At 34.8% G+C, this 27,420-nt stretch overlaps 1 protein-coding gene and 1 long non-coding RNA gene across 2 annotated transcripts in view; one reads left to right on the forward strand and one right to left on the reverse strand.

The window, feature by feature from the left end:
• Nucleotides 1-18,314, reverse strand: part of LOC145682543 (protein prune homolog 2-like) — a 244,463-nt gene extending 226,149 nt beyond the window's left edge. The window contains exons 1-3 of the mRNA XM_081754067.1: nucleotides 18,309-18,314; nucleotides 17,765-17,877; nucleotides 13,085-13,294 (exon numbers count right to left, since the gene is read on the reverse strand). Of these exons, the coding sequence (XP_081610193.1) occupies nucleotides 13,085-13,294; nucleotides 17,765-17,877; nucleotides 18,309-18,314 (329 nt within the window). The remainder of the gene's footprint in view (nucleotides 1-13,084; nucleotides 13,295-17,764; nucleotides 17,878-18,308) is intronic.
• Nucleotides 3,612-6,300, forward strand: LOC145668288 (uncharacterized). The gene is made up of 2 exons (XR_014128004.1): nucleotides 3,612-3,703; nucleotides 5,915-6,300. It is a non-coding gene; the product is annotated as an uncharacterized LOC145668288 (long non-coding RNA).
• Nucleotides 18,315-27,420: the final 9,106 nt, after the last annotated feature.

Genomic DNA, 27,420 nt, shown 5'->3' on the forward strand with positions numbered 1-27,420 from the left:
CCTGCGAATTATTCAGAAAAAAAACGATAGATTTACATAACAAAAGGGAGTTCAAATATAGAAAACTAATACTCGCAGAACTGTTTGAATACAGTACACAAAACCTCGAGGACAAGTAAAGATGGTAACAAGGATAATTTTAAAAATGATTTTTAGACAAAGCCATTTCTTTTTTATTATCTTTCAATTGTAGATTTCCCCGCTTCTCCCTCTTTTACCTTCCATTATTGTTGACAATTCTCAGTGAGTGTTCTCAGAAATTTCTCTTCCTGATTTTAAAACATTGTTTTTCTCATCGATTAATCCTAAAAGTTACGTATTCCTTTTTTCTCTATCCCAAACAATGTTTTCAACCCTCCGACATACTCTGGTTTCGAAACCCTCCAGTCTTTATTTGTTGGTTTTGTTTAGTGGCCATTTTCGTTCCCCATAAAGAACAATACTCCATAGGAAATAATGTATGAGGGTTTGTTTCTTAAAACTTTACCAATGAGGTACATTTTTTAGAACCTTTTCTTAAATGCATTTTCCATTTCCTATACTTACTTTCGTCTCATGTACAGCGGGCCACAGAAATTCTTGAGGTACAAAATCCGTGAGTTAGGCAACCCAAATAATGCCCGCTCCAAAATTAATAATGCCTGGTAGAGTAGCTAGAACAGCAGCATGAAGTTGCCCCCATCTGTTAAAAATTAATTAGTAAAGAGTGTTTTTGTGCAGGAGTGGGGCAAAACGCTGGCTGAAGAAATGACAAACAGGAGTCTTTGCATACTTGTACTCACAGTACACAGCACAGTACCAGAAAAAAATATACCAATATCAGACGCGCCGATGATAAGATAACAGCCGGGAATTTACATAATCTTATAATTAACTCAAATGAGGGATTATATAAACAAGCTATCTTACTTCAAATGGCTATACATACTGTGTATGCGTATCAAATAATATACGGATAGATTATGCGGTATATGAATTCTTTTAAGTAAACGCAAAGCCTTGCGCTGAGTTTTGAAACTATTAACAGTAGTCCTACCTGCAAATCAATTAAAGTGTGAGTGAATCTTTCAGGGGAAGAACCCACCCCTTATGAAAATTTTCGGGGTCTAACAGGGCCTGAGCTCCTAGGTTTCGGCGCCACTGATTGATACGTAATGTTACTTCGAAAGAAGAACTTGTCTGATTTCATTATTCGTTAAATATCTTTTAAAAACGCTAAATATTGTTATGCTGTCATTTATTTGTAAATATTAAAAATGCAAAATTTGATAATACTTTACGAGTTGAAGAACTTATCTATACTAAGCGTATTTCTCCTTAGGTTGCAAATATAACTGAGGGTTCATGACTTGCTTAATATTTGTGCAAATTTACACATTGAGACAGAAAGAGAAAAGGAGAGAATATAGTGTCAATAAACAACAACTTAAAAATGCACGGAATTAACGGTTAATATCAAATATAGAACCATTAACAGAACTAACTCTGTAACTTGTTTTCTCCATTCCAGGGACGTAGCTAGGGAGGGGCACGGAGGGGCAGCGGTACCCCAAATTTTGGCTTGTCCCCGTCAAATATTTATTTAAAATTATGTTACAAATTGTTTTTATCTGACAATAAACGAAAAAATTATGTATAGTAAACAAATTATTCATACTTCTAAGAAAAGGTTATTTTTTAAATCCAACTATATGCTATCTCTTAAACATTAAGTGAACGGTAATGTGAGTATAAGATCAGCAACTTTGGGGCTGGAAGTCATTTTCTTTAACATTGCTAGGTTCTTCCAGTCCATAGTGATTCCAGCCTTATAGTCGCCTTGAGATACTAAGGGCTAAAAATCTATGCGAATGCACTTTTTATAACCGACTAACAAGTAAAGAGTCCAAATGGATGAATTGAGATGTAGGATGAGACATAGTGTGCCTGATAGAGGATGTGAAAATATATTTATGTGCAAAATTGTAGCGGCTGAGCGCCATAAGGAACGGAGGGGAAGGGGTCAAAGTTGTGGGAGAACGGCTATGTTATGTTATGGAAATATATCAAATAAACTGTTGAATCGTAAAAGTAGTGAAAGATAGACAATTCAAACAGTGGTAGTTTCACATATTGAAAAGAAAAATGGGCAAAGTAGATCAGGAACCTCCGCCGCTATTTTGAAGTCCGTCATTTTGAAATATGTGATATTTTTTGAAATGGAAAGGTAGTCATATGATATACCAATTTGAGCCAACATGTTCTAAAAAAGTCAATTATGAAGTTTCGTGATTGTTATCTGTACTTATTTGGAAAATTTAGGACCATCTTTATAGTTATTTACGAAAATTTAGGAGAATGATAGTCGTATGTTGAAAGTTTAGATTATTACGAAAACAAATATAAGTTAAACATACATACAAGAAAAGAAAACTAACAGTGAAATTTGATATTCAAGTTGTATATTAGTACATTATTATTTATGATATTACTTCCAATTTGCTTTATACAGTGCCGAAGAGAGCTGTTCTGGTCTGGAGGTACCGCTTCGGCTTTTTCTTCCTTTCTTTTTTTTTCTTTTTTTCACTTTTGGTCGAAAACTGTGCAGTCGAAAACTGTGATATAGCCACCTATTGTTAATCCTTCGATGCATACCATGGGTCCAATGGACTCATAACAGAACGTGGTTATCAATATATAGTTACATATTTTATATATTCAACCGTGCTGCTAGGTATGCTCGTGTTGAAGGTTTAGGATTTCACTGCTATTGAAATTATTTTGCTTTCACTTTTTATTTTCTATTATTTTATGTTTAATATTTGTATCACACATTTATAGCATGGGTCCGTTGGACCCGTGGAATATAAAATTTATCTACTGCTTCAAGTAGAGTCTCTGTAGCTTATACAGTCCACCCTCAATCAAAGATAACAAAAATAATATAGATTGATGACTCAATGTGGAGGATTTGTACTGCATTTCCACTTCCATCTGGTGGCTGTTTCTTCAAACTGTGCGAAAACGCTGCATGAACTACCTTTTACGTTATGATCGGACCAATATTCATTCTACTTTATTTCGAAACGGAAGACGAATAGTTTATCATAGCTTTACGCCAAAAATCCCGTATCTGGTTTCCAAACTGTTTGAGGAAACAACAACCAGATGGCAGAGAAAATGCTGTACAAATCTCTAACGTTGGATATACCCATCTGCAAATACCCTCAAAATGTAAATCGCTTGGAATACCCGAAGGAGTTCATTTGGACATCTATACACTTTATTGTGAACTATAGTCATATTTCTCTTTTTTTCTATTTCTGTACGCAGCAACAATTTCGTCGGCTTCTCTGATACACTATATTGTTGCCTATTGTTGCTTTCCACCAATAACAGTCTTTTTTTCTGTTTTTTTATTTGTCTTGAAATACGTAGTTCAAAATACAGAACTAAAGAGCAGATTTTTGACATCTGTTGTAGTGTATGCAAGTACTACTTGAAGTGATCACTGGCGAATCTTGCGCCGAATTTTGATTTTCTTCTATACAAAGGAATAACCATTTTCTAATCTAAAATGGAATGCGCTAGTTCAAGTAAACGTAAACGACCTAGATCAGAAGGTGGTGTTTTCGTGGTACTGATTGGAGGCGTTGCAGTTGCGTCCATAATAGCATTTCTCGAGTTCTTATACAAAATGAAGAAAACTACGAAGAAGGACAGGGTACGGATTTTTCTAGCACTTTTCTTTGCATCTTCTCTGAGAAGTGTAAAATTATGCGTAAACTATGGTAAAAATATTATTTATAATTCAATTGAAAACAGGCAGAAAAAAAAACTACTCAATTACTTTTAAAAATTACACGACTAGCATTAGCAATTAGACTAAAAGAAAAGAAAAACACTAGATTAAAATAAGTGCATTAGAATAACTCTGCCAGAACCGGAAAGTAATTTAAACGGCAGAAAAAGTGACTATGGACGTCGACGTATTTTCTGAGGATAATTAATTTCATCGGTTTGGCACAACTTCAAAAAAAATGTTTACACATAGAAACAAATTATTTTCTGCTTTTAATGTTGTAATTTATACGAATCCATTAATATTTGAAAACTCTGTAGGAACATAGTTTATTAATATACCGGTAACAAATTACAACGTTAATATGTCCATAAAGTTTCCATCGATGCAGCTTCAAGTAGCTGTCGTTTATATTGAAGTCTTAAGCATTCTTTTTTAAAAGAACTTCATTGGCTCAAGACGAAAGGTGTTTATCGCCCATGTTAAATCCGTATCCATTCCTCCTGTTCCCCAGGGCCGGATTAAGGGAGGGGCTTAGGGGAGATGTATCCCCGGGTTTTCAGGTGGACGGGGGCCTTCACTCTAATCAAAATCTCAACTGTCTGTATAAAAAGTATCATACAAGATACAATTATCACCATAAGATAACATATGACCAAAAATATGAAACATATTCCTTTAACTTTCCTGCTGAACTTTCACAGAAATGTTTTAGACGAAGTCAGCAGGGGCCACATATGTTTTCTAGCTCCGGGCCTCCAGAAGGACTAATCCGGTTCTGCTGTTCCCTCTTAACAATGGAATTCTCAGCGGGAGGTGTATCACGTTTTTGTGCTTAATAAGAGATCAGTAGTATTTGCTTTTGTTTGTAGACTTTGAATCACAACGTCTACAAAAACAACTTTACTGTACTATGAAAAAAAAAATCCTCTTTTGTTTTGGCATCTTGGGATTCTCCAATTCCAACATAAATAAGTACTTTCCAATCACAGAATAGAGTAACAAAAATTGCTCTGATATTCATGTAGAAATATTATGAAGTAAAAGAGAAACAACTTTCTCACAGGGAATCCAACTTGGAGCCCAGTGCACAAGACACACACGCTAATCACAAGATCCGTCGGGAGCACATTTATATCTATAGTGCCGTTCTGTAACAGCGTGGACATTTTTTATCATAATTTTTCGTCATCGCATCCTTGCAATATCAAACATGTTATTTCAACCTGTCATTTGAAACAGACAGTAGTTTACGGAATAATAAAAACAAAAATATATGTGGAAAAAGTTCTGTTAACATTTGATTCAACAGAAAAAGGAACGCGGATATTGCAAAATATTTTACAAGACATTATTAAGTATGTACTTTTTATAATAGTTGAGGTCATAATGAAAAGAAAATTGTTATATTTGAGTAAACAAAGGAATTGGATTATGTCGCAGTTTTATGGTCCAGTGGTTGTTTATGGGAATTGAGCAATATTATAAGATGAGTATGCACTCATTCAAACAGCTGCAGCTGTTGCGGCGTGGCTTGAGGAACATCGGAATGAAATTGAGAATCTCCTCTGGCCAACTTAATCTCCAGACCTAAACATAACTGAAAATCTCTGGTTCGTTTAGGAGACTGGAATCCGGCGTACATTTTTTCCTTCATTCTCTCTCTTGGAAATAAGTGATGTACTGCATGGGGAATGGTCAAGTATCCATTAGCTACTATTTATAATCTCTATGACTCCATTCTACGTCATTTCATAGCTTAGGATTAAAGGTCGCCCAACGCCGTATTAATCTGGTAAATTGCACTTTTATCAAGTATTTATAATATTTTCATAACTACCTGTTTCCTAGTTCCGGAAATTCAATATTAGTTCGAATTATCCAAAATTGAAGCTATCAAGGTTCGAGGTATTGAGGTCGTACGTATCTTAAAGAAAAAAATATTGGGCACACTTAATTAGTTAGCTTAGAAACTGATATTTTCTCGTATTCTTAGAAATTTTCCATTGTTGTTATGCGTAGGAAAAGAAAAGTATAATACTAATTCGTTATTTTGCTGGGTTGGTAATAAAATATTATTGTAATTTTATGAGTACCAAATGTGTTACCTTTACCTACTTTTTTCTCCCACAGCTCGACTATTGGCCAGAAATTATGGCAGAGTTGAAGTTTGCCCTCAAATGCCATGGCTCAACGAAGCCCGTGCGGAAGAAAGATGAAGAGGATGAGACAGCAGACACAGCAAATTTTGTCCCTTTGAGTCCATACGCCGCACCGTACGGGTTCTCATCTAAAGAACCAATATCTTGACATCATTTTGAATTGTATAAACTGTAAAATGTCGCTGTATATATAAAGTAAGGGAGTAACATATGAAAGTGTTGCTTATCGTGTTTTCTACCGAATGATGCAACGTGTTTTTTACTAGAAAAAATCCAATTAGATGCTTCAACGAATGTATTTATGAAAAACGTTATATTGTTAATATTTTCTGCTTCTATTTTGTAGCCAGTTTATTACGAAATTAAACAATTTTAAGTGTTTAAAATGCGTTACTCACCTTCCTCAACGAAACATGTGAACTCAATATCAGTGTAGAATAACCCACTGAAGGAACTAAACTGATGCATGATTATAACTCTGCAATACATCTAAATATTTATAGATGGCGAAAATTTCAACTTCAACCTCCATCTTCGTCAGTGACTTATAAAAGTTGTGATTATAACTTTGGAATACAAACAGAAAGAAAGAAAGGAGATAGAAAGAAAGAAAGAAAAGAAAGAAAGGAGAGAGTAAGAAAAAGAAAAATAAACAAGAGAGAGAAAGGAGAGAGAAAAAGGAAGAAAGAAGAGGGAAAGAAAAAAATAGAGAGAGAGAAAGAAAGGAGAAAAAGGAAGAAAGAATAGGGAAAAAAGAAAATAGAGAGAGAAACAAAAAAAGATGGAGAGGGGGAGAGAAAGAAAAAGAAAGAAAAAATAAATAAAGGAGAGAGAGAAAAGAAAGAAAGAAAGAAAGAAAGAAAGGAGAGTAAGAAATAAAAAAGGAGAGAAAGAAAGGAAAGAGTAAGTAAGAAAGAAAGAATAAGAAAGAGAAGGAAAGAAATATAGAAAGGAGAGAGTAAGAAAGAAAAGGAAAGAAAGAAAGGAGAGAGAAAGAAAGAAAAAAAAGAGACAGGATATAAAGAAAGAAAGAGACTGAAAGAAAGGAGAGACAAGAAAAGAAAGAGAAAGAAGAAAGAAAAGGAAATAGAGAGAAAAAGAAAGAAAGAATAGAGAAAGAAAGGAAAGAGAAAGAATGTATGTCTTTTGGTAGTATGTATGTCTAAAACAAAGTGATCACAAGAATTGAAGAGAGAGCCCAAATTGCAGCTAGGTTTGAAATGTAGTAGTCTGTAATTCAGGTTCAACGGTGGTGGAGGGATGAACACGGGAGGCAAACTGTTCTGGATGCAAAAACAATTGAAAACTGTCACAGAAAATTATTGACTACCGGAAGTGTCGTAGGTATTAAGAGATCAGGTAGACCATCGACTTCGGTATCAGAGGGAAAGGTGGCTAAAGTAAGAAGTTCGAGCGAAGGCCTTAAATGATGATGCCTTCATGGAATTTATTTATTTATTTTATTTATTTATTTAATATACAACACAACAGGCTTAATACCCAATTACAGTGTTGTGTACATACAGCAAACGTTACATATATAAATTTCTTAACTATTACTACAGAAAATTTCTTGTTTCACATATGATCTGAACCTGTTTTGTGAAAGACTAAATACATCCACTTTATCAAGCTTATTTACAATATCATTGTATAATTTACACAGCCTCCACATAGGGGATTTATATAATATATTGCTCCTGGCTTTTGCACAATAAAATGTCCCTGTATTTTCTACTCTGGTTTTGCAAGTGGGAATCCGTAATGATATTTTCGAGACCAACTCCATACAGTCAATCTTATTGTTTAATAACTTGTATAAGAATAACAAGTCCAACATCCATCTTCTTTTTTCTAGAGTTTCAAAATTAAAGTTGTTTACTAGATCATTGTAGGAAAAATATTTGGGATAATAATTAGTTTTTTTGTATGTAAGCATTTTCAAGAATTTTGTTTGGATGTTTTCTATTTCTTGAGAGTATTTTTTATTATTGGGGGTCCATATTGTAGAACAATATTCTAATTTTGATCTAACATATGTAAAATAAAGTGTTGTAAACGTTGTCTCACTGGAGAAATCTTGCCCTATTCTGTAAATTAAACCTAAGTTTCTATATGCGCTGTTTGTTATCATATCTATGTGTTGATTAAAATTTAGTTCAGGATCAAAAATAACGCCTAAATCTTTGACAGTACTTGGTTTAGACAATTTAGTTTTTTTCAGTGTATAGTCAAAAGTGATAGGATTTCTTTTTCTCGTAAAAGACAGAGATTTACACTTGGATACATTTATTACTAATTTGTTGTCATCGCACCATGTTTGGACTCGCTGTAGGTCTTGTTGTAGTTGTGTGCAGTCTTCAGTTGAATTAATTCTAGAATATAATTTGAGATCATCAGCGAATAGGAGAATCTCAGAGTTTTCAATAAAAAGTGGAATTTCATTAATAAGTAGGAGAAATAGCAGAGGACCCAGATGAGATCCTTGAGGAACCCCAGACAGAGTAACAAACTTTTCGGTGACATGCCCCTTGTATAGAATAGATTGCTTCCGGTTACATAAATACGATACAATATATTCTATTGCCGACTTTGAAAAGTTTAGGCTTGTTAATTTCGCCATTAGAACATCATGATCCACGACATCGAATGCCTTACTGAAATCGGTATAAATAACGTCTACCTGGCCGCCTTTGTCTAACTCCGTTGCTATAAAATTTGTTACAACTGCTAGGTTTGTTGCAATAGACCTATTGTGTAAGAAACCATGTTGATGTATAGATATAATTGGCTTAACGTGATTCAGAATTCGTGTATATAAAATACTCTCAAGAATTTTGGCAAAAGGAGATAATATAGCTATAGGTCTAAAGTTTTGTATTTCGCTTTTATTTCCAGACTTTGGCACTGGACACACTAAACTTTCTTTCCATAAGTCTGGAAAAGTGCCTGTTCTTATGGACATATTGAATATAGTATGGAGCGGATGCTTGAATATATCAATACAGCCTTTGACAACATACGGAGGAATACCATCCGGTCCACATGACGCTTTTGGTTTGAGTGCCTTTATAGCCACTTCAATTTCTCGCAGTTGAATTTCACCAAGTTGAAAGTTGTCCAATAGGCTAATGCATTCCGTCTTGTTAGATATAAAACTGTCTACGTCATATTTTGCTGATACATTGTTATAAACAGATTGAAAGTAATGCGCGAAGGCCTTAGCAATCTCACTGTCCTTATTTAGTTCTTTCCCATTGTAAGTAAAGGAGGCTGATGACATATGCTTGGTTTTGCTTTTGACAAAACTCCAAAGTTGGCCCGGATCATTATGAATAGAAAGTTCTGATTCTAGAATGAATGTTTTATACGCAATTGATATGTCGGTCTTTATCTGTTTACGTAACTCATGAAATTTTTCACGATGATATAGGCTTGCAGTTATTCCACTTTTCCATTTTTTATGATGATATGATTTGGATTTTATTTTTCTAATTATACTATAAGTGAACCAGCTCGGATAATATCCATTAACATGTTTCTTGATGACATGGAATGAAGATCATCTACATCTGTTTGAAAAATTCTGTGGAGTGATGAAGCTCTGTTTCATGTAGGGGGTTCGCTAATCGACATAGTAGCCATTATTGGGTAGAGGTGATCCCAAAGAGACCGCTAAAAAAATTCAGGGCAAGCCGAAAGTGATGGTGTGGTGTGGAATAACTTCATCCCGCATTATTAGACCCGATCTGTTAAGAGACATTATGACTGCCAAAAGATATCAGGAAATATTAGATATTTTTAAAGGCCTACAATTCCTGAATAAGACGAAAATGAAATGAAATGAAATATTTGAGTTTTACGTCCCACAGTTATGCCGGTTAGGCTAAATGAGACGGTGATTATGATAAATGAATGAAATGGTGGAATGAAGAAAGTGGGAGGAAACGGGAGAACCCCGAGAAAACCCACGCACACGGTGTTTTTCCACCACAAAGTTCACCTGGCGGGGGCTGGAATTGAACCCGGGACCCTAAGCACCAGAGGTGAACGCTCTACCACTGAGCCACCGCGGCCCCTCCTGAATAAGACGAATCACATGTACTGTTATTTATGCAAAATAGAGCTCCGCCTCATTACACCTTGCCTGTAAGACAATAGCTTGATGACATCCCGCAGGACGGGAAATAGGTCACTGAAGTCCCACAGAATGGTAAGGGCGAAGTCCAGACCTCACCTCATTCTTTTTAAGAAAGAAGTGTAGCGCAGAAAACCGTAAACTCTTGGCAAACTTGGGAATAAGATAAGTGAGGTCATAAGTGGTGTTCCTGTTGAATTCTTGAGAAAGGTCGTAGCACAAGTACCTGTTCGTTTGAGACAGTGTCAAGAAAATTGTGGATCACATATTGAGTTGTAACTTTTGAAATGATAATGGTATATAATAAAGTACATGGGTGAAAAACATTGAGTATATACTTACTAGATTTTAGGAGGAAAAATATTAAAAATAGGGAGTTTCTTTCCGTTCACTCTGTGTAACTACCTACTGAATACTGAATTATAACTACTGAATTAATTGGTAGATCTATTTCTATTATCAGTGTTTGTGTGTGGCTGAATGTTAGTAAGAAAAACAGGGTCATTTTTGCAAGCGAAAAGAAGGAACACACTAAGTTTCATGAACATAGAATAGGTAATACGAGAGTGATCTTGGAACAGACGGACGGACAGACACACAAATTGGATAGCACAATCTTTCGCAAAACGCTCGCTTCACTAATATAGATATACTAAAACCACACGTTTACTAACTGTGAAATAAGAGCCTTTACATTTGTTGTTGATGCGAAGCTAACTGTATAAAGGACTACTTGAAAAATTCCGTATTCTATCACTAGCATCTGTAGGTGCATAACATAATTTTCACCCATTTTAAATATAGTAACCATGGCAATATGAAAAGTCGAAGGTAAGTAGTGCAAACGTAAAGGTGGTCTTTGTCTCTGAGAGGGTCCAATCCATTTATGTAATAGTGACACAGTTTGGCTCTGTTAGGGTGCAAAGTAATTTATGAAAGGATATTGGAATTGTGCAATACTTATAGAGTATCAAGGCTTCTTGCAAAAACATAGGCGTTAATGAGTGGTTCGAAGAATTGGTGATTCTGTCTCATGAATCAATTCTGAATGCTTTTTCATTCAGTTGTATAAACTTCATAGCATAAATAAAATACAAGCTTCAGAGTGCATAGGTTTGATTTTCAATCACTGTTTCCGTAGCAGCATCATTTGATATATCTCTTCGACACTAATGGATCAGAGATTTAAGGTCCAGACTCCAAGATTTGTCTGGTTACCAATCCTACTTGATAAAGCTTGATGTTCCATATTAATACTCCAGCTGGGCATTGAATTACTGATCTATCCAAGTGGTTACTTACCTGTACTATCACTGAACAACTTATAACTAAGCTGCAAATAGAATATCATCACTTATATGCATACTTATCGGAAGAACGAAGTTTGACTTTTATTAAATTCGATAAATATGAACATTTTTAATTTAATCTATTTTTTTTTAATTCACATATGAACAACCGATATAAAATTTCAATCATATCACTAATTTAATACGCATATACATTAAACAGTTTCTGCTCGAAGAAATATCTCAATTATTACTAGCATTTCTAAGAATAAACTTTTGCCCTTAAATATTTTACTTGCCATTCGCGAACGAAGCAAATTCAAAACCTCCTGTTTCGCGAACGGAAATAATGATAAAAATGCAAATTAGCACCTTGCCGTTTGAAGAATCTCACGCAAAATACTTAGGCTTTCACTCTTTCTTTTCCATGTAGTCCTAGTCAAGATATATTTATTTTTACCGACAAAATTAATTATATAAAGGAGTGACGTACTGATAATTCATTTAGCTTCTTTGCACTGTAACCACTCAGCAGCACTCTCTTCTCCCAACCACACACTTTTGTGCCTGTGTGTTTGTGTGCTCTGTGCAAAGGTGAACGAGGAGAACTTAAAACGTTTGTAAAATATGGGAAATTAATATAATAAACACAAGTTATCTACACCAACAGACACTGTTTATCTACAGCACTTTGTTTTTTGATTACACAGCACTTTCATATATAGATTTTTTTTTAAATCTCTCTTTTGCGTGGAAAAAGCCGAAAGCCATCAAGAAAATTCGAAAGAGTTCAGCTTCTTGTGACGCCATTGAAGACAGAGAGATGAAAAGAATTCCTTCCTCTTGGTTGCATAGTGAAGGGAGTTTTAAAAATAGACACTGGTTGCGAAGGAAACCTTATTTGGAATAATATTTCAAACTTCCATTCTTCGCTAAGCCTATTCCAAACCAAGCCAATAGGCAATAATTAAAACAAAAATATTTCACTGGAATAGTGGTGTAGTCTACAATTGGCATATAATGTCTTCAATTAATTCTACAAGGAACTAGGCGCACACCATTTTTTTGTGAGTGTGTGGAGGGATTCAATGCTTAGGGACGGGGCCCAAAACTACAAGATGTCTATGTAGTGTCTAACATGTAATTTTATACTCGAAAAGGCGATAAATAATTCTTAGAAATGAAATGAAATATTTCAATTTTATGCCACATGGTTATGCCGGGTAGGCTAAAAGAGACGGTGATGATGAGAAACGAATGATTTGGTGGAATAAGTAAAGCGGGAGGAAATGGGAAAAACCCGAGGAAACCACGCACACGATGTTTGTCCGCCACAAAGTCCACTTGGCGCGAGCTGGGATCGAACCAAGGACCCCATGCACCATAGATGAACGCTCTACCACTGAGCCATCCCGGCCCTCAAAAATAATTGTTAAGTAACTGGCAGCTATAGTATTAAAAATTATAGAACTACTGTAGATTATTTATTATAAGGAAAGAAAGAGTACATATGAAATGTAAAATCAAATCCTTGTGCTACATCGATCATTTCTCTACTAAATAAATATAGCTTTATTAAAAAAGTGTATAAGTGATGTTTAGTTGCGAAAGTTTAAAATGTCCGGATACGGTGGACCTTCCGCGTAATTGCGCCACTGCAAGGAACCTACTGGTATCAAAACTAAAAGCGAGACGATTATTCATAAGAACTTACTTGACAATTTCACTAAGGAGAAACAGAGCACGAATCCCAAGCGTTGGATGAATAATGGATATTTTTGTAACACTTTTTCGAAGGCCTGCTGATATCATTCTGTAGAATTTTCTTAACTTAAATGTTGGAGGTAATGGCTCATCACCGCAGTGGCAATAGACTACTCCAAAATCCCCTGCCACTTCAGATTCCATTTCGGCAAGACTAAACCTGAAAGAATTGAAAATAAATTTATATATATTGTTTTGAAAAGGATTAAGATTATACGATGAAATTAGTTTATGGAAACCATATGATATTCCTTGATTCAATGGGATACGTATTAAATACTTACTGAAGTTTTTACTCACAAACATGGTTTGAAAAGTTAGCTTTCAGAAGAACTGATGTTAGCACGTTTACAGTTATACGCAAGAACACTTAGAGGGAAAAGCTTTCACCAAAATTAAATAACGGTAATTATTGCAAACATAGCAATATTTCACTCAATTAAATTAATAGAAAGTGAACAAACTGTTGGAATATTCGTCGCTAATACTGTTAGCTAATGTTAAATTTTTTACAAGCTCAATTTATTTATTTTTAATTAACTTTCCAAATCTATCCATGAATGATTATACCACTTGTTTTTTACAGTCAAACTTTAATTGACTTATACAAAGTGTATCCCAAAAACTAGACCAATAACATAAGCCACACCTGTTTTACCATACACCTTAAAATATCAGAAGCCACACTTGGCTCTTCAACCTAAAATATTATAGCCACTCCTTACTTCTCTTGAACATACAAATAACTTTAGGCAACAACTCAATTACACATTATTTATATTCATAGAAACGCCTTTCTTTTGTTACAACAATTTCTTAACACTTCGTCCAATTGTTCACAATCAATACGTTATCAGATACCTTAACAAATAGATAATGAAACTCCAAAACATTTGAAAGTTGACACTCCTTCCCATTACATTTCAGGTACTGAAAGCGCATAAGAATACGATTCCACTTAGGTCTATAATCTTGGGAGGAAATTAGGGTACGGGAAATCAGTTTGATTTGCTTTAAGTTTAGCATCCCTTTTAGCAGCGAGGCTATATGATACGTAGACCTACAACTTAACATGGGATCCGAACCACATGAGCCCCCACCAGGAATCGAACCTGAGTCTCCCACGCCAAGGACACGTACGGTGACAGCTTAGCCACGAGGGAGCTCTATATGAGAAATCTGTTGTCTTCTCTTTTAGCTTATAGTTACGTACCATTTTGCATCCACAATTTTACGAGATCAAAATTTCTCAGATGCTACAGATACCTAGATTATGGAATTTTGATTTTCGAAGAGGAGAATGATTTCGATGAGTTATTCATGGAATTCAATAAGATTTGCAATTTGTTAAAGTTTATTCTCGAAAAATAATCAAGTAAAGCTTTACATTTTCTGAACTTAAACGTTATAGAACGAACAAGATCTACACCACTATTTACAGACAATCAGTAGTATGTAATTGTTTTGTACATCAAAATCGGCATATTGTTATCTAATCAAATCTAACATTTGGAAATATATATTTTCAAAAAACCATTTAGATAAAATCTTCGAAAACCAAGATTTAGGTAAACATTGTAAACTAATTTTTGAATTGGGAATCAAGAATGGATACAGCAAAAGTAGTATGAAAACTGAAAAGATCAGGCATAGAAATATTATTAGGAATATAAGGAATATCCAAATATGTCGAAAGGAAGAAAAAAGGTGATCTTAACTTTATAATAGGGAATATAACAAAAGCTTTGGATAATAGCAAATAAAACAAGATTAACATCTGGTTTGAAAACTATAATATAGAAAACTCATTGTGTACATTAGAAATTCTTGTACAGATAAATTTTGTCTTCAGGTATTTATGAAACCAACTTCCACGTGACCATGTTACATGGGTGCTGTTAAGAAAAACATTTCAACTGGGGTCAAAGAACCTCTCAGAGATACAAGAGTGGAGGAACATATTTCTTAAGACATTTGCAGAACACTGGTTATACAATTACAAAAAACCCAATCTTAACTTAAGATAAGAATAATCTAGACAGAGGATGGAATGACATTAACAGAAAAAAGATCTAAGATTATAGCAGGAATTAATACTTATTGAACATTTGAGTTATAATATTTTTACTAATAAATGGTAATTTGAATTAAAATACTTAAATTACTGAAGTGAATTATTTTAACTTTACAAAATTTACTTTTTAATTAGGATACAATTAGACGAATGCTCAATAGACAAAGTTTTTGGTAGATCTTCAATAGTTTCATCGCTACTTAGTAAGGATTTGGAAATTCCAATGATGCGAAGATAGTCTGAGAATTATTAAATAGGAAAAAAGGAGTTTGAATAAAGAGAAAATACAGAATTTTCAACCAAAAGTGGATTGTCTTATGTCTCAGTACGTTCATATTACGCACGGAGCAGAGTAATCAATAGGAACTAGAACTTAAATTTGTAAATTTGTGTATCTGAGAACTGGAAACTTAGATTATAATGTAGTAAGGAATAATTAAGGAATAGATATCAATCTAGCAATCGTTTTACGAACCTAAAATTTCAATGAGATTAAAAATTTTTAATGTGCAGATGAAAAAACAAAAAGGTAGATTTAAAAAAACAGAGAAAGACGGAAAGAAAAAAAATTGTTAGAACATGTTTTTTTTGTGAAAGGAATAGAATTGAAGTAATCGTTTTAAAAGTTAAATTCTGTCCGCTTTTTTTGACCAAATTATGTTTATCAATGAAATTAAATAAAACACGGTGAGGATTTCGAAAGCAAGGCTATTCATTACAAACCGCTAGATGTACAAGGAAAGTATAGAGCAAAGACAGAAAAGTCAAAGTACAAGAAAAATTTAATTAAAAGACCATTAGAAATACAGAAGTTACGGATACAGAGAAAATCCGTAAACAGAAAATAGACAACAGTGATTTAGTTCGTTAAGTAATAGTAGTTCTCTAAAACGATTCGTGCTGAAGATGGCTATAACCATTTGCCGAAACGTATATAGCTGCATAAATAAAAAGGCGTTATTTACTTTGAGTAAGTAAGGAACTTTAATAAGCATATGGTATTATGTTTATATTCGTTGTTCATAAATTATAACTTAACTAGTGTTAAGATTAATTACTTATGAAATCTAGGTTCACTATCGGATTCGAGCAGTTACTAGAAAGTTAGGCAACCGAAACTTTGATTGTCCATATCTTTTGAAGCAAAACCTGATTATTGTAACAAAATTTAGCATTACCCATGCAAATATTTTAAGGAGAAAACCAATGACAATAATTCGTAACATTGAATTGAGTAATTATTTAAATAACAGGAAGAGACATGAAAGAAATTTACAAATTGCGGATAATCAATTCTGAGAAGCTAAAAAAAACAAACAATAATAATAATAATAATAATAATTGTGGTAATTAAAGGTGTAGATGTTTAGTACTCACCAATCTTTATCAGGTGGGACAAGTACTGCATGTTGTTTTGCAGCGTTGCCAGCTGTAAAGACTATATATTTTATGTATTCAGAAAAACACCTCCTAAAATTATTATAACACATTGTGGCAACAATGTTGTGGTAGCAACACTATTATAGGTGAATCTCATCATCGCGCATGTAGAGCAACGTGATTTAGTAATAAAATAATTCACTTTTTTTAAGAATTACTTTAAATTGTTGGTGGCCAACATATGCTTTAAACTATCTTGAGTTAACGTATTTTTTAAATTGTATTTTTTTTTTTTATAATTCAAACTCTGTGGACCATTGGCCTGCGTTATGCCTACCGATGTGTTGCTAGAGTAATGTAGTCTCCCTCCCAAAGACTTCGCAATGGGAACTCTATATTAAGGTTATGGAAGATTACTTTATAAAGGGGTTCAGCTTTTCTTATGCTCAAAATGAAATGCAGAATTACAATTTCGAAATAAGCTATATTTAACTAACGTTAATCTTTTCTGTAAGCTGTTTTTTTCTAACTTCATTCATATGAAATTATGAATTAAAGTTACTTGCAATACGCTGTTACAAGGTGTTCAAATATGCAATATAAATAGTCATCACAGGCTCTGAGGAATGCTGCTAGTTTCTGGGACGTACACACAAGAATTAGAATATCATGAACGGTATCTAGCTAGCGAAGTGCCTGATTTGAATGAATAAAGATAGCAATTAAAGAACAACAGAAACGAATCATTAGGAACTAAATTTCAAAATGTCTGACAAGGATATGTTTGCGTATTTTTCTGTTCTTTTCTGTAGCCATGAAGTTATGGTTCTATGTTCAAATTACTATTAGTAAAGAATTTAACTGTACTACTAATTACTATTAGTAAAGAATTAAACTGTAGTACTAATTACTATTAGTAAAGAATTTAACTGAACAGGAAAGCTTTTTATTTACCGAGTTTTTTTTCCCCAAGAAGGATAGTTTTATATTATTTGATTTACATTAAAACACATCACGTTCGGGGAGTAGGGTTAACTTCCGAGAGAGCTCTGCTTCCCAACTCTGAGGTCGTCACTAGTTCTGAGTGGTTATTCATTTAAATAAGACTACGTAACATATCAACATGTAATATTTCAGCAATTGAGCATGATCTTGTGAAAGCGAATTGATACTTACATTGTTAGATGCTCTATTATAGTTTCGTAACCAGACTTATCCTTCTCCAGGAGGTACTGAGGAAGAACAATAATTGTTGGCTGTTTGTCAGTGGATAAAACCCACGTCACTACCTAAAAATATGGAGTGCAAGTAAGTGCAGAATTAATAAATATAAAAATAAATAATTTACTCATGTTTTAATAGTATATTTCTTATAACATTAGTTCCTGGAGAATTGATCTAGTGCCTAGTAAAAATATTTATATAGAACCAAATCCATATATACGAGTAGAATTAACCAGATCTATACTTCGAATTAATAATATAGAATAATTTGATGGGGTAATATCTGCCATTCAACAAAAGTATCTACGATACAAAAGGAAACACTAAGATTAATGCTACCATTTCCCTTTTATATCTAGAACATTTGCTTTCCCATCAACGGCTAAGTACATTCCCATTACTGTGTATCGCTTTCTCTTTCTGTCAGATATATATGTAGATTCCCAAAATCTCATTTATTCGTATGAATAAATGCAATTTTCCATTAAATTCTGACTTTCATAATGCAATACTAATATCACAAAAGATTATTCTCATTTACACTACTTCAGGCTAAGAAGCTCAGAAACTATTATATAGGAATAAAATTAGCATACAGAGTTGTTCAGCCTACGTTTGGTCGATTTCGTTCTTTCCCCCTCCTGGGCAGAATGAACTCACCCAACCTGGCTCGTGGCGTCCTGCAATGTTGTGCAGTGGCTTCCTGGGAACGGTGTTTTTTTTTTTTTTTTTTTTTTTTTTTTTTTTTTTTTTTGCGGGGACGACAATAACACACAAAACAGGACTATTGTTGTGAGTGTTGTGTTAAATTTGTTTCCAAGTGTGTGGGTTTCCGCTCTGTGACCAAAATGCCGCAAAAACTAAACCGGTTTTGGGAAGGCTATGTTGCGGCTCTTTATGACGCTCACTTTATTAGTGTTTCTGTCATTAGAAAACAGTACAAGAAGAATGGTTGCAACATCAGTTTAAGTGGAATAAAAATGTTATTAAAATGTACAAGGGCAACGAAGCTCTACCATTTGGATCACCAAGGAAGTTGCCTAGAAAGCGGGAATGCACCAAGACTACCTCCACCATGCAGAGAAAACTTCGCAAAATGGCAATGCAAGAAAATCCGCCAACACAAAGGTGTATGACTAATCGTCTTGACGTGTCTTTCGGGACAGTGAGACGGATGTTACGCCATCAACTCAAGCTGGAAAAAGTCATAAAAGCTCACGGCCATCTTCTCACGGATGCCCATTAAAAGGAACGGAAGTGTAACGCCCGGAAGCTGTACGAACGTCATCTGGCAAAACAAAGGCGGATGTATGTCGTAACGCTCCATGAAGCATGGATTTACCTTTCCGACTGCGGCAAACCGAGAGCCATCATGTACCGAGAGAAAGGCGCCAAGAACTTCAGAAGGTGGGTCAGTGTCTGTAAAGAATCTTTCCCAAAATGGTTCATGGTCGTTACTGGGTACTGTTATCGAGATAAACTGAAGATTCGTAGGGTGGCAAAGAACTGCAAAATAAATTCGCAGTATTTTCAGGAGCAGATCATGTGGCCGATCTACGAACATGAGACTCCAACAATGTACGGAAATGACGCCAATCCGGTACGCATTCACATCGATAAGGCCTCATCACATACCTCACGATCATGTCTCGCATCCTACAAGGAGATGGAGGAGGCAGGTGGTATACAGGTGATGCCTTTCAATGACGTACCTGTTAAATCTCCAGATGCAAGTCTTATGGACTATTGTGGTTTTGGATTGCTGAAGCGGGCTCTGGGAAAACGGCGTGTGACAACTGTGGAAGGAGTTTGGAAAGCTGTCATGGGACAAAGGGAATTGGACAAGATTCCCCTTCCAGTTCTTCAAAGTAGTCTATTACAGAGGAAACTACGCTGTGGGGCTATTGTTAGAAACCAAGGGAAACACATCGAGCACTTACGGACCTGGCGCCATGGATTCTTCTAAATTTTTAAGTATCTAAATTGGCCAATGTAGACTGAACAACCTCTGTATATACTAAATTTTCAAATGCTGTCAAAATGCTAAGGTTAAATTTTCTAAAACAGCTTAGGTTATTATTACACTATCATCTCTTCTATAATACAGAAGACTATCGTATTTCCAAGTAGATCTTTTCTCTAAAATATCAAGGTTAAAGATTATTTTGTGTGTCAAGCAAGTATGCTGTTAGTACAGAATGTATCATTCATTATCTTGTACTGTTATTTGAATGTATAGTATTTAAAGCTTATATCTATATATAAAGCCATGAACTCCCAGCTAGCAAGGGAGAAAAATAAATTAAAAAAGAAAAGGGAAACAGTTATAATAGTTTGTTAAAAGACATAGTGGCATATTTCATACATTCATCGTAGTACTGTCCCACATTCTCACCTTTAGGGCCATTTTATCATTTTCGTTGTGGTTGCCTAACTCTTGTAGTTTTTTCTCACATAGTTTATGCTACATGAGCAAAGTATTCATATTATACTGAAAATTATAAGTCTCTGTCATATAAGTTCCGAAGCATTCCCGCACATTAAAGATAAATAATTACAACTACTTCTTAAACAATGGAATACCACAAATTACTCCCCTAAGAATGTTCCTCGCCTATCTTTTCTCCAATATTTCGAGCGTGATTAGGACACTCATCCTCAGGGGCAAACGATGGCTTAAATTCTTTTTCCCATTACTAATAAGAGCAATTTATAACTATTGGGAAGGGTAGGTGGCTATAAGTAGCGATAAAATTGAAACAATATTCATAAATAATAATTGAAATGATAATGATAATATGAGGAGATCATTTTGTGAAAAAGGACCTACGTTTTTCTGTGCCCCTAAAGATGAATGTCGAGGGTCAATTGAGCCGAACCCATGTTTTGTCCTAATCGGGCCTGCTCGAGCTGTTCTCTCAGTTGAATCTAGCTGAGCCGGTTGACATCACTACCCGGATTGGGCTTCTTAGGTTCAAAAATTCGACCGTCAAAATCTCAGCTTCGATGGTATGAACTACAGGGTATACTCATTTAGATTGGCTCTCACGACATTTGAGGCTGTCTCGCTACAAATCTACCGTCTCGTTATCGAGACGAGACGAGATGCGAGCACTCGATCAGTGTCCCCTCTTGTGAGCAACACTAAAAATATTCCACATTACTGCTTATATTTCTCATGGCTCTCGCTTTCAAGTCTAATCAGGTCATGAGTTCAAAACGAGCTAAGCGAGCGAGCCATTTATCAGACTCGACTTGACGCGAAACTCGGCCCGGAACTCGACTCGAGAAAATTACCTTGGACTCGACTCGAAACTCGGCTCGAATTTGAGTCGAGTTTTAGCTGGACTCTTGCCCATCCCTAGTCATATTTAAATATTCTATTCTAAAGCAAGAGACTGTTGATTCATTCTACACTTATGCACATCCCGATATAATTCCAAAAACATTGTGATTTGCAGTCATTATGATAAGACTATAAGAATATGTTAAGCATGCAACTCTTATATTATTTGGCAATCAAATAATTAGCTTCGTGTTCTATCCTGTTCTAAAAATGAAATTATGTACTGAAACTTTGAAATCAAGCTTTACCACTTGAAGAAAAATGGAATAGGAGAATTACTGTGTGATGCCAATATCAGGTATAATCAGGGAGCGTTTTGGTTTGGTTGGTCAGAGTGGACGCTAAGGCGAGCTCTTGCTCCGGGCGAAACTAACCTAGCTGCGTCACTGGCCCGATCTCTATAAATTGACAGGCCAGCAAATGTACGTTCAAACTTCGAAAGATGATTGTTCATATAGTAAAAAGTATTATAAAAAATTCAACTGCTGCCTTATTAGTAATATTTTCTATCCATATTGCAATCGTGTGAACCCTCGGTAAAGAGACAGAAATATTCCAGGTAGGCCTAAGTGTGCAGTTGGCTTTCAGTTCATAATAATAAAAGTAGTGGATAAATCTACTGAAGGATCACGTTTTACTTCTTGAATACTTTTTGAACATTTGGGTGAATTTAACCCTTTTAAATTGTGGCTTTTTTGAGGTATTTTGTAGACTTTCACTCAATCATCTATTGCGTCAAGACTATTTATTGTAGGATCATGATTCATACCCCGTTTTGTTTCTAGTAAAGCAGTGTTTCCAACTGCGTCCGTAAAAGTTCCCTAAAGTGTACCAAATGCGGGAAATTTCTGCTAAAAGTGGGAAAAAGGGATTTTCTTTTTTAAAAAATCCCTTTTTTAGTGCGAATCTCTCCCCTTTGATATAGGATACGATCATGGGAATGCTACTAAAAAAACTTTGCTTTATGGTGAAGAGAATGAGATACAAATAGTGGCCCTGGAATGAATAGTTTTGATGCTACAGCCGATTTATATATTTTCCCTTGATAATACCTTTTTAGTTAATTTTTGTACTGTCATTATCATCATCACGACTGTTCATTGTGGGAACATGAATTGTTCTTCGCTTTCTTTGCCATGAACCAGTCTTTCAAACGGTACGACTTGCATGTCTCTAGCATGTACCATAGTGGAGAAAATTTTCATTTTTTTTGTAAAAAATCTCTTTTTCTCCGATTTTGATCCCCTCTGGCCGACCCCTGTGTCAACCCACAGAGCCCCAAAAAAATCACAAACATACTACATTCTATGTGTAATAAGTGTACGAAGTTTCAATGTTATATCTTGGAAAATAAGAGAGGAAAAATGTTGCCTCATGTGCAAACAGTATCAGTTTTCCCCTATGTGAGCAATGGATAACCCATTTTTATATAAAAATTTCCAGACTCAGCCCTAATTATTGTAGAGACATGATTGATACGCCGTTTCGTTTGGCCAAAACCAGTCTTTTAAACGGTACTACTCGCATGTCTCTAGCATGTACCATAGTGGAAAAAATCGCGAAAAAGAGAAATTTTTGTCAAAAATCCCTTTTCCTCCGATTTTGGGCTCCTCTGGCCGGCTCCTGTGTAAACCCACAGAGCCCCCAAAAATCTCGAACATACTATATACTATGTGTAATAAGTGTACCAAGTTTCAATGTTATATCCTGAAAAATAAGAGAGGAAAAAATATTGCCCCATCTGCAAAATGGGTTATCCTTTGCTCACATAGGGGAAAGCTGGTACTGTTTGCGCATGGGGCAATATTTTTTCCTCCCTTATTTTTCAAGATATAACATTGAAACTTCGTACAGTTATTACATATAGTATGTAGTATGTTTGAGATTTTTTGAGCTCTGTGGGTTGACACAGGGGCCGGCAAGAGCGGTCCAAAATCGGTGAAAAAGGGATTTTTGACAACAATTTCTATTTTTTGAGAATTATTTCTACTATAGTACAGGCTAGAGGCATGCGAGTGGTTCCGTTTGAAAGACTGGTTCATGCCAAAGAAAACGAGGTACGTATCATGACTTTAGAATAAATAGTGATAATACTGTAGATACTTTACTAAAGTAATTGACTAAAGATGTAAAAAAAAAATGAAAAAAGAAAAAAACGAGATTTTCTTGACACACGTCTGTTGACTCTAGCAACATGGGTCATACCTCATTTTCTTCAGCGTAAGGCAGCCTTTCGAATGGTACCTCTCAAATTTCGCTATCGTGTACCTGTAAAGATAAAAATGTGGAAAAGGGAATTTTTCTTTAAAAAATCCATTTTTTCTATTTTGGACGAGATTTTCCCGCTTGTGGTACACGATAGGGAAATTTGAGTGGTACATTTCGAGAGCCCATCTCATAACGAAACCAACGAGGTACAAACCATGATTCTAGGGTAAATAGTAATGTGTCAGGGATTTTTTGAAAAAAAAAAAAAACTTCTCAAATATACCTTTTTTTTAAAAACCTATCGTCCATGTTTGTGACGTCACAGCCCCAGACAGAGCACGCGAGGCTGCAAAATGCCCATAAAATGTTCTATGATGCTTCCATATTTGAATGAATGCAAAAAAAAAAAAAAAAACGGTCTAAAAACTTTACTAGAGACTTATAAAAAAATTCCGAAGGTCGACGCCATGGCACAGGTGTTGTGCCATCATAATTTAAAAGGGTTAACAACAGAACACAGTAGAAATATAAACTGGTTTTATCATTCCAACCATCGCAATCACTCCAACCATAAAATTTTCGTTCTATTTGTGTTTTCTAGAGAAAAGAATGAAGCTAGATTTTACCAAAATGCTAAATAAAGATGTTGGATGCTAAGTACGTGTGAATTATGGTAGATTTAGCACCAAAATGCTAGATATAACTCCAAAGATAGCGGCTGATTAGTATTTTGCTATATGCAAACAATGTTTCTTCCAGACCCGTTTTTTTGGGGGTGGGGCAGACCAAAATAATACGTTTATAACATAATATAATAGTATCAGCAGTGCCCCTCCGGAACGTTATTTCTGAAAGAAACACAGTATGCAACGATATTAGAATCTCTTCGAATGGAAACTAATCAGACAAGTGAGTCGATTGACATCAAGGTTGCTAACTTCAGAAAAAATACCGTTTTTTGCCTTTAAAATTACCATCTATTAGTTATGCACGCGATGTTTGTAGAAACATGTAGGCTATAATGCTAGTAATAATTGCAATAATACAAAATAAACTTATGTGATAATCTTTAGTTTCGGATTCAAATCGCCGTCAGTATATTTTAATTCTTATTAACACTAGCCCAAACAACAACAATATTTTCATTCTCTTCTAGACATCAATTGAATTTAAAGAATGGATGCAGGATTATCTCAAATAATTACTGAATTTTTTTAAAGCGGGAATAACTGTTAAAAACCTCTGTGTATGCTTTAAATCAGTGTTGGGTAAGTTACTTGTAAAAATGTAACGCGTTACAAGTTACTTTACTTTCTCTTAAAATGTAACGCGTTAGTAACGCGTTACTTCCCCCAAAAAAGTAACTGTTACTTTACTTCGAAAGTAACGCGTTACTAACGCGTTACTTTTAGGTCCGAAATTTTAAAAATGTGAAAAAAATTATGACTTCAATTTTCCGTACTACTATTAATACCGCTATTATTATTATTATTATTATTATTATTATTATTATTATTATTATTATTATTATTATTATTATTATTATTATTATTATTATTATTATTATTGCACGTTCTGGATCGCTTTATGTAAATGCAATTTCATATAATGTAACATTGATAAAATGCCATACTGCGTTACTCGTAGGGATGGACACGAGCGAGTTTTTGACACTTGATTCGACTAGTAACAAAAATATTTGAGCTCGACCCGAGCCAAGTCCGCTGTGTAGTTTCGAGTACATTCTTCAAGTATATTACATAGACAGTATAATTATTATCAATGACAATACTACTACTACAACTTTTATTATTATTATTATTATTATTATTATTATTATTATTATTATTATTATTATTATTATTATTATTATTATTATTATTATTATTATTATTATTATTATTATAACAACACTGTATATAAAAGGAAAGATAGGCGGTTTGTATTTGAATACTAAAAAACTAGTTGCTTGCCAACCTCGGTAGTCGTGAAGTCTAGGAGTCAAGGACATTGTTCACGAGCTTCTGAGTTTGGGTTGAGGGTCTAGGTTGAGTATTCGGGCTCGAGCCAAACACTGTTAAAAATTAAAGGGCACTGGCCAAATATCTTCAAAACTGCTCGGTCCGGGTTTAGAATTGTCAACAACTCGAGCAGCTCGGCTCACAGCTCATTCACTATCGACCCGAATCGAGAAGTGAGCCGAGCCAACAGCTCACCCAACCGACTCGGCTAGAGCCCTCGGCTCAGTTGAGCCGAACCGAGTAAATGGCTCATCCTCACCAAGCCAGCTCGAGCCGATGGTTCACCCCAATTGAGCCGGCTCGAGCCATCTTCTCAGTTGAGCCGAGCCGAGCTGAGCTTGTTATAAAAAATCTCTTGTGGTCACGCTATCGAGACGAGACGAGATGCGAGCCGTGTTCCCTCTCGAGAGCAACACTAAAAGTATTCCATATTACTGTTTAGCTTACATTTCTCATGGCTTTCGTTTTCCAGTGTAATCAGGCCATAATTTCAAGACGACTTAAAACGAGCGAACCATTTATCAAACTCGACTGGACTCGGCTCGGAACTCGACTCGAGGATATTACCCTTGACTTGACTCGAAAGTTGACTTGAATTCGAGTCGAGTGGAGTTTTAGCTTGACTCGTGCTCATCCCTATACGTTAGAAAAAATGGTTGCTTATTATTATTCTGTTAAACTAATTATATAATAATAACAATGTTGTTATGTAAAATTAAAAATAAAGAGTATAGAGAAACATTAGACTACTCTATAATCAACGGGACTCTAGGATAAGCAAACTGATCTGAAAGAACTCGAATATTACATACCATCAGCAAACTATTTTCTAGTAATAAAGTCACAGTTTATTCATATTAACACCTTACTGTAAATCGTTATTTATGCCACCCTAGTTGTTGATAAGTATTTTCCGCCGGGGCACTTCAGACACTTTACTTTTAAATTCTGTCTACCATCATCCTCAGCTCTTAAGAAAAAAAAGTATTCTTTCAAATGTTCGAACGGTAAAATATTTTTGTTCTCCATCTTTATAAAAACAACACCAATCAAAGTAAAATAGTTGCAATCCTAGTTCACTCACTGAATGTACTGATTTGGAGCTGTCAAAATCTACGACAAAATCTTCCAGGTGCTTGCAATCAGTACACGTGATTTCCCTAAGGCTGTCCTCATCTTCAAAAAACAGCAAGTGGCATTACGAACTTATCTGTTTCTCTGTGTGTCTGTGACTGTCGGTCACTGACATACGTAGTTCATGCTCAATTGTTTCATTCTGAGAAATTCACTTGCAGGAAAGAAACATTTGTTTCCGAAAAAAAATATATACATATATTGTAGTTACTCATCCTAAATGTAACGCGAAAAAAGTAACGCAAACTAGGTACGTTACTTAAAAATTTGTAACGCGTTACCGTTACAGTTACTTTTGAAAAAATGTAACGCGTTACTAGGAAACGTTACTTAAAAAGTAACGCGTTACAAGTAACGCGTTACTTGCGTTACGTTACTTCCCAACACTGCTTTAAATTACTTGTAATCAGGGTGGAAAAAAATCATGATTTTTTAAAAAAATCATATTTGTTGATTTTTTTGATTTAAATCGATTTTTTTGATTTAAATGAAATCTTTCTCCTCGTATAATACAAGTCGCGAACTGAAGAAAAAGCATTAGGAATTAGTATTAAATGCTAATTATGCCATTTAAGTGAAAATATTGGGGTTGAATTTTGAATTATTCCCAACCGTTAAACTATATCAATCCCAAGCAACGTTTCTTAACACTTTTATATTATGGCTCTTTTTAAAGATAAATTATAGACTTTCAGTCAAGCAGCTACAGCATCATCCCTATTTATCCTAGGATCATGGTACATGCATCACTCTCTTTAGAATAGAACAGCTTTTGAAACGGTAACATTCACATTTCCCTATCATGTCCTTGAAGCGGGAAATTCTGAGTAATAATAATATTTTTTTTTTTTACTATTTTTAAAATTGTTTGATTCCCTCTGGATTCCCCTGTGTTAACG

Source organism: Thermobia domestica, chromosome 1, assembly GCF_964235325.1.
Source record: "Thermobia domestica chromosome 1, izTheDome1.hap1.1, whole genome shotgun sequence".
Classification (NCBI taxonomy): Eukaryota; Metazoa; Arthropoda; class Insecta; order Zygentoma; family Lepismatidae; genus Thermobia; species Thermobia domestica.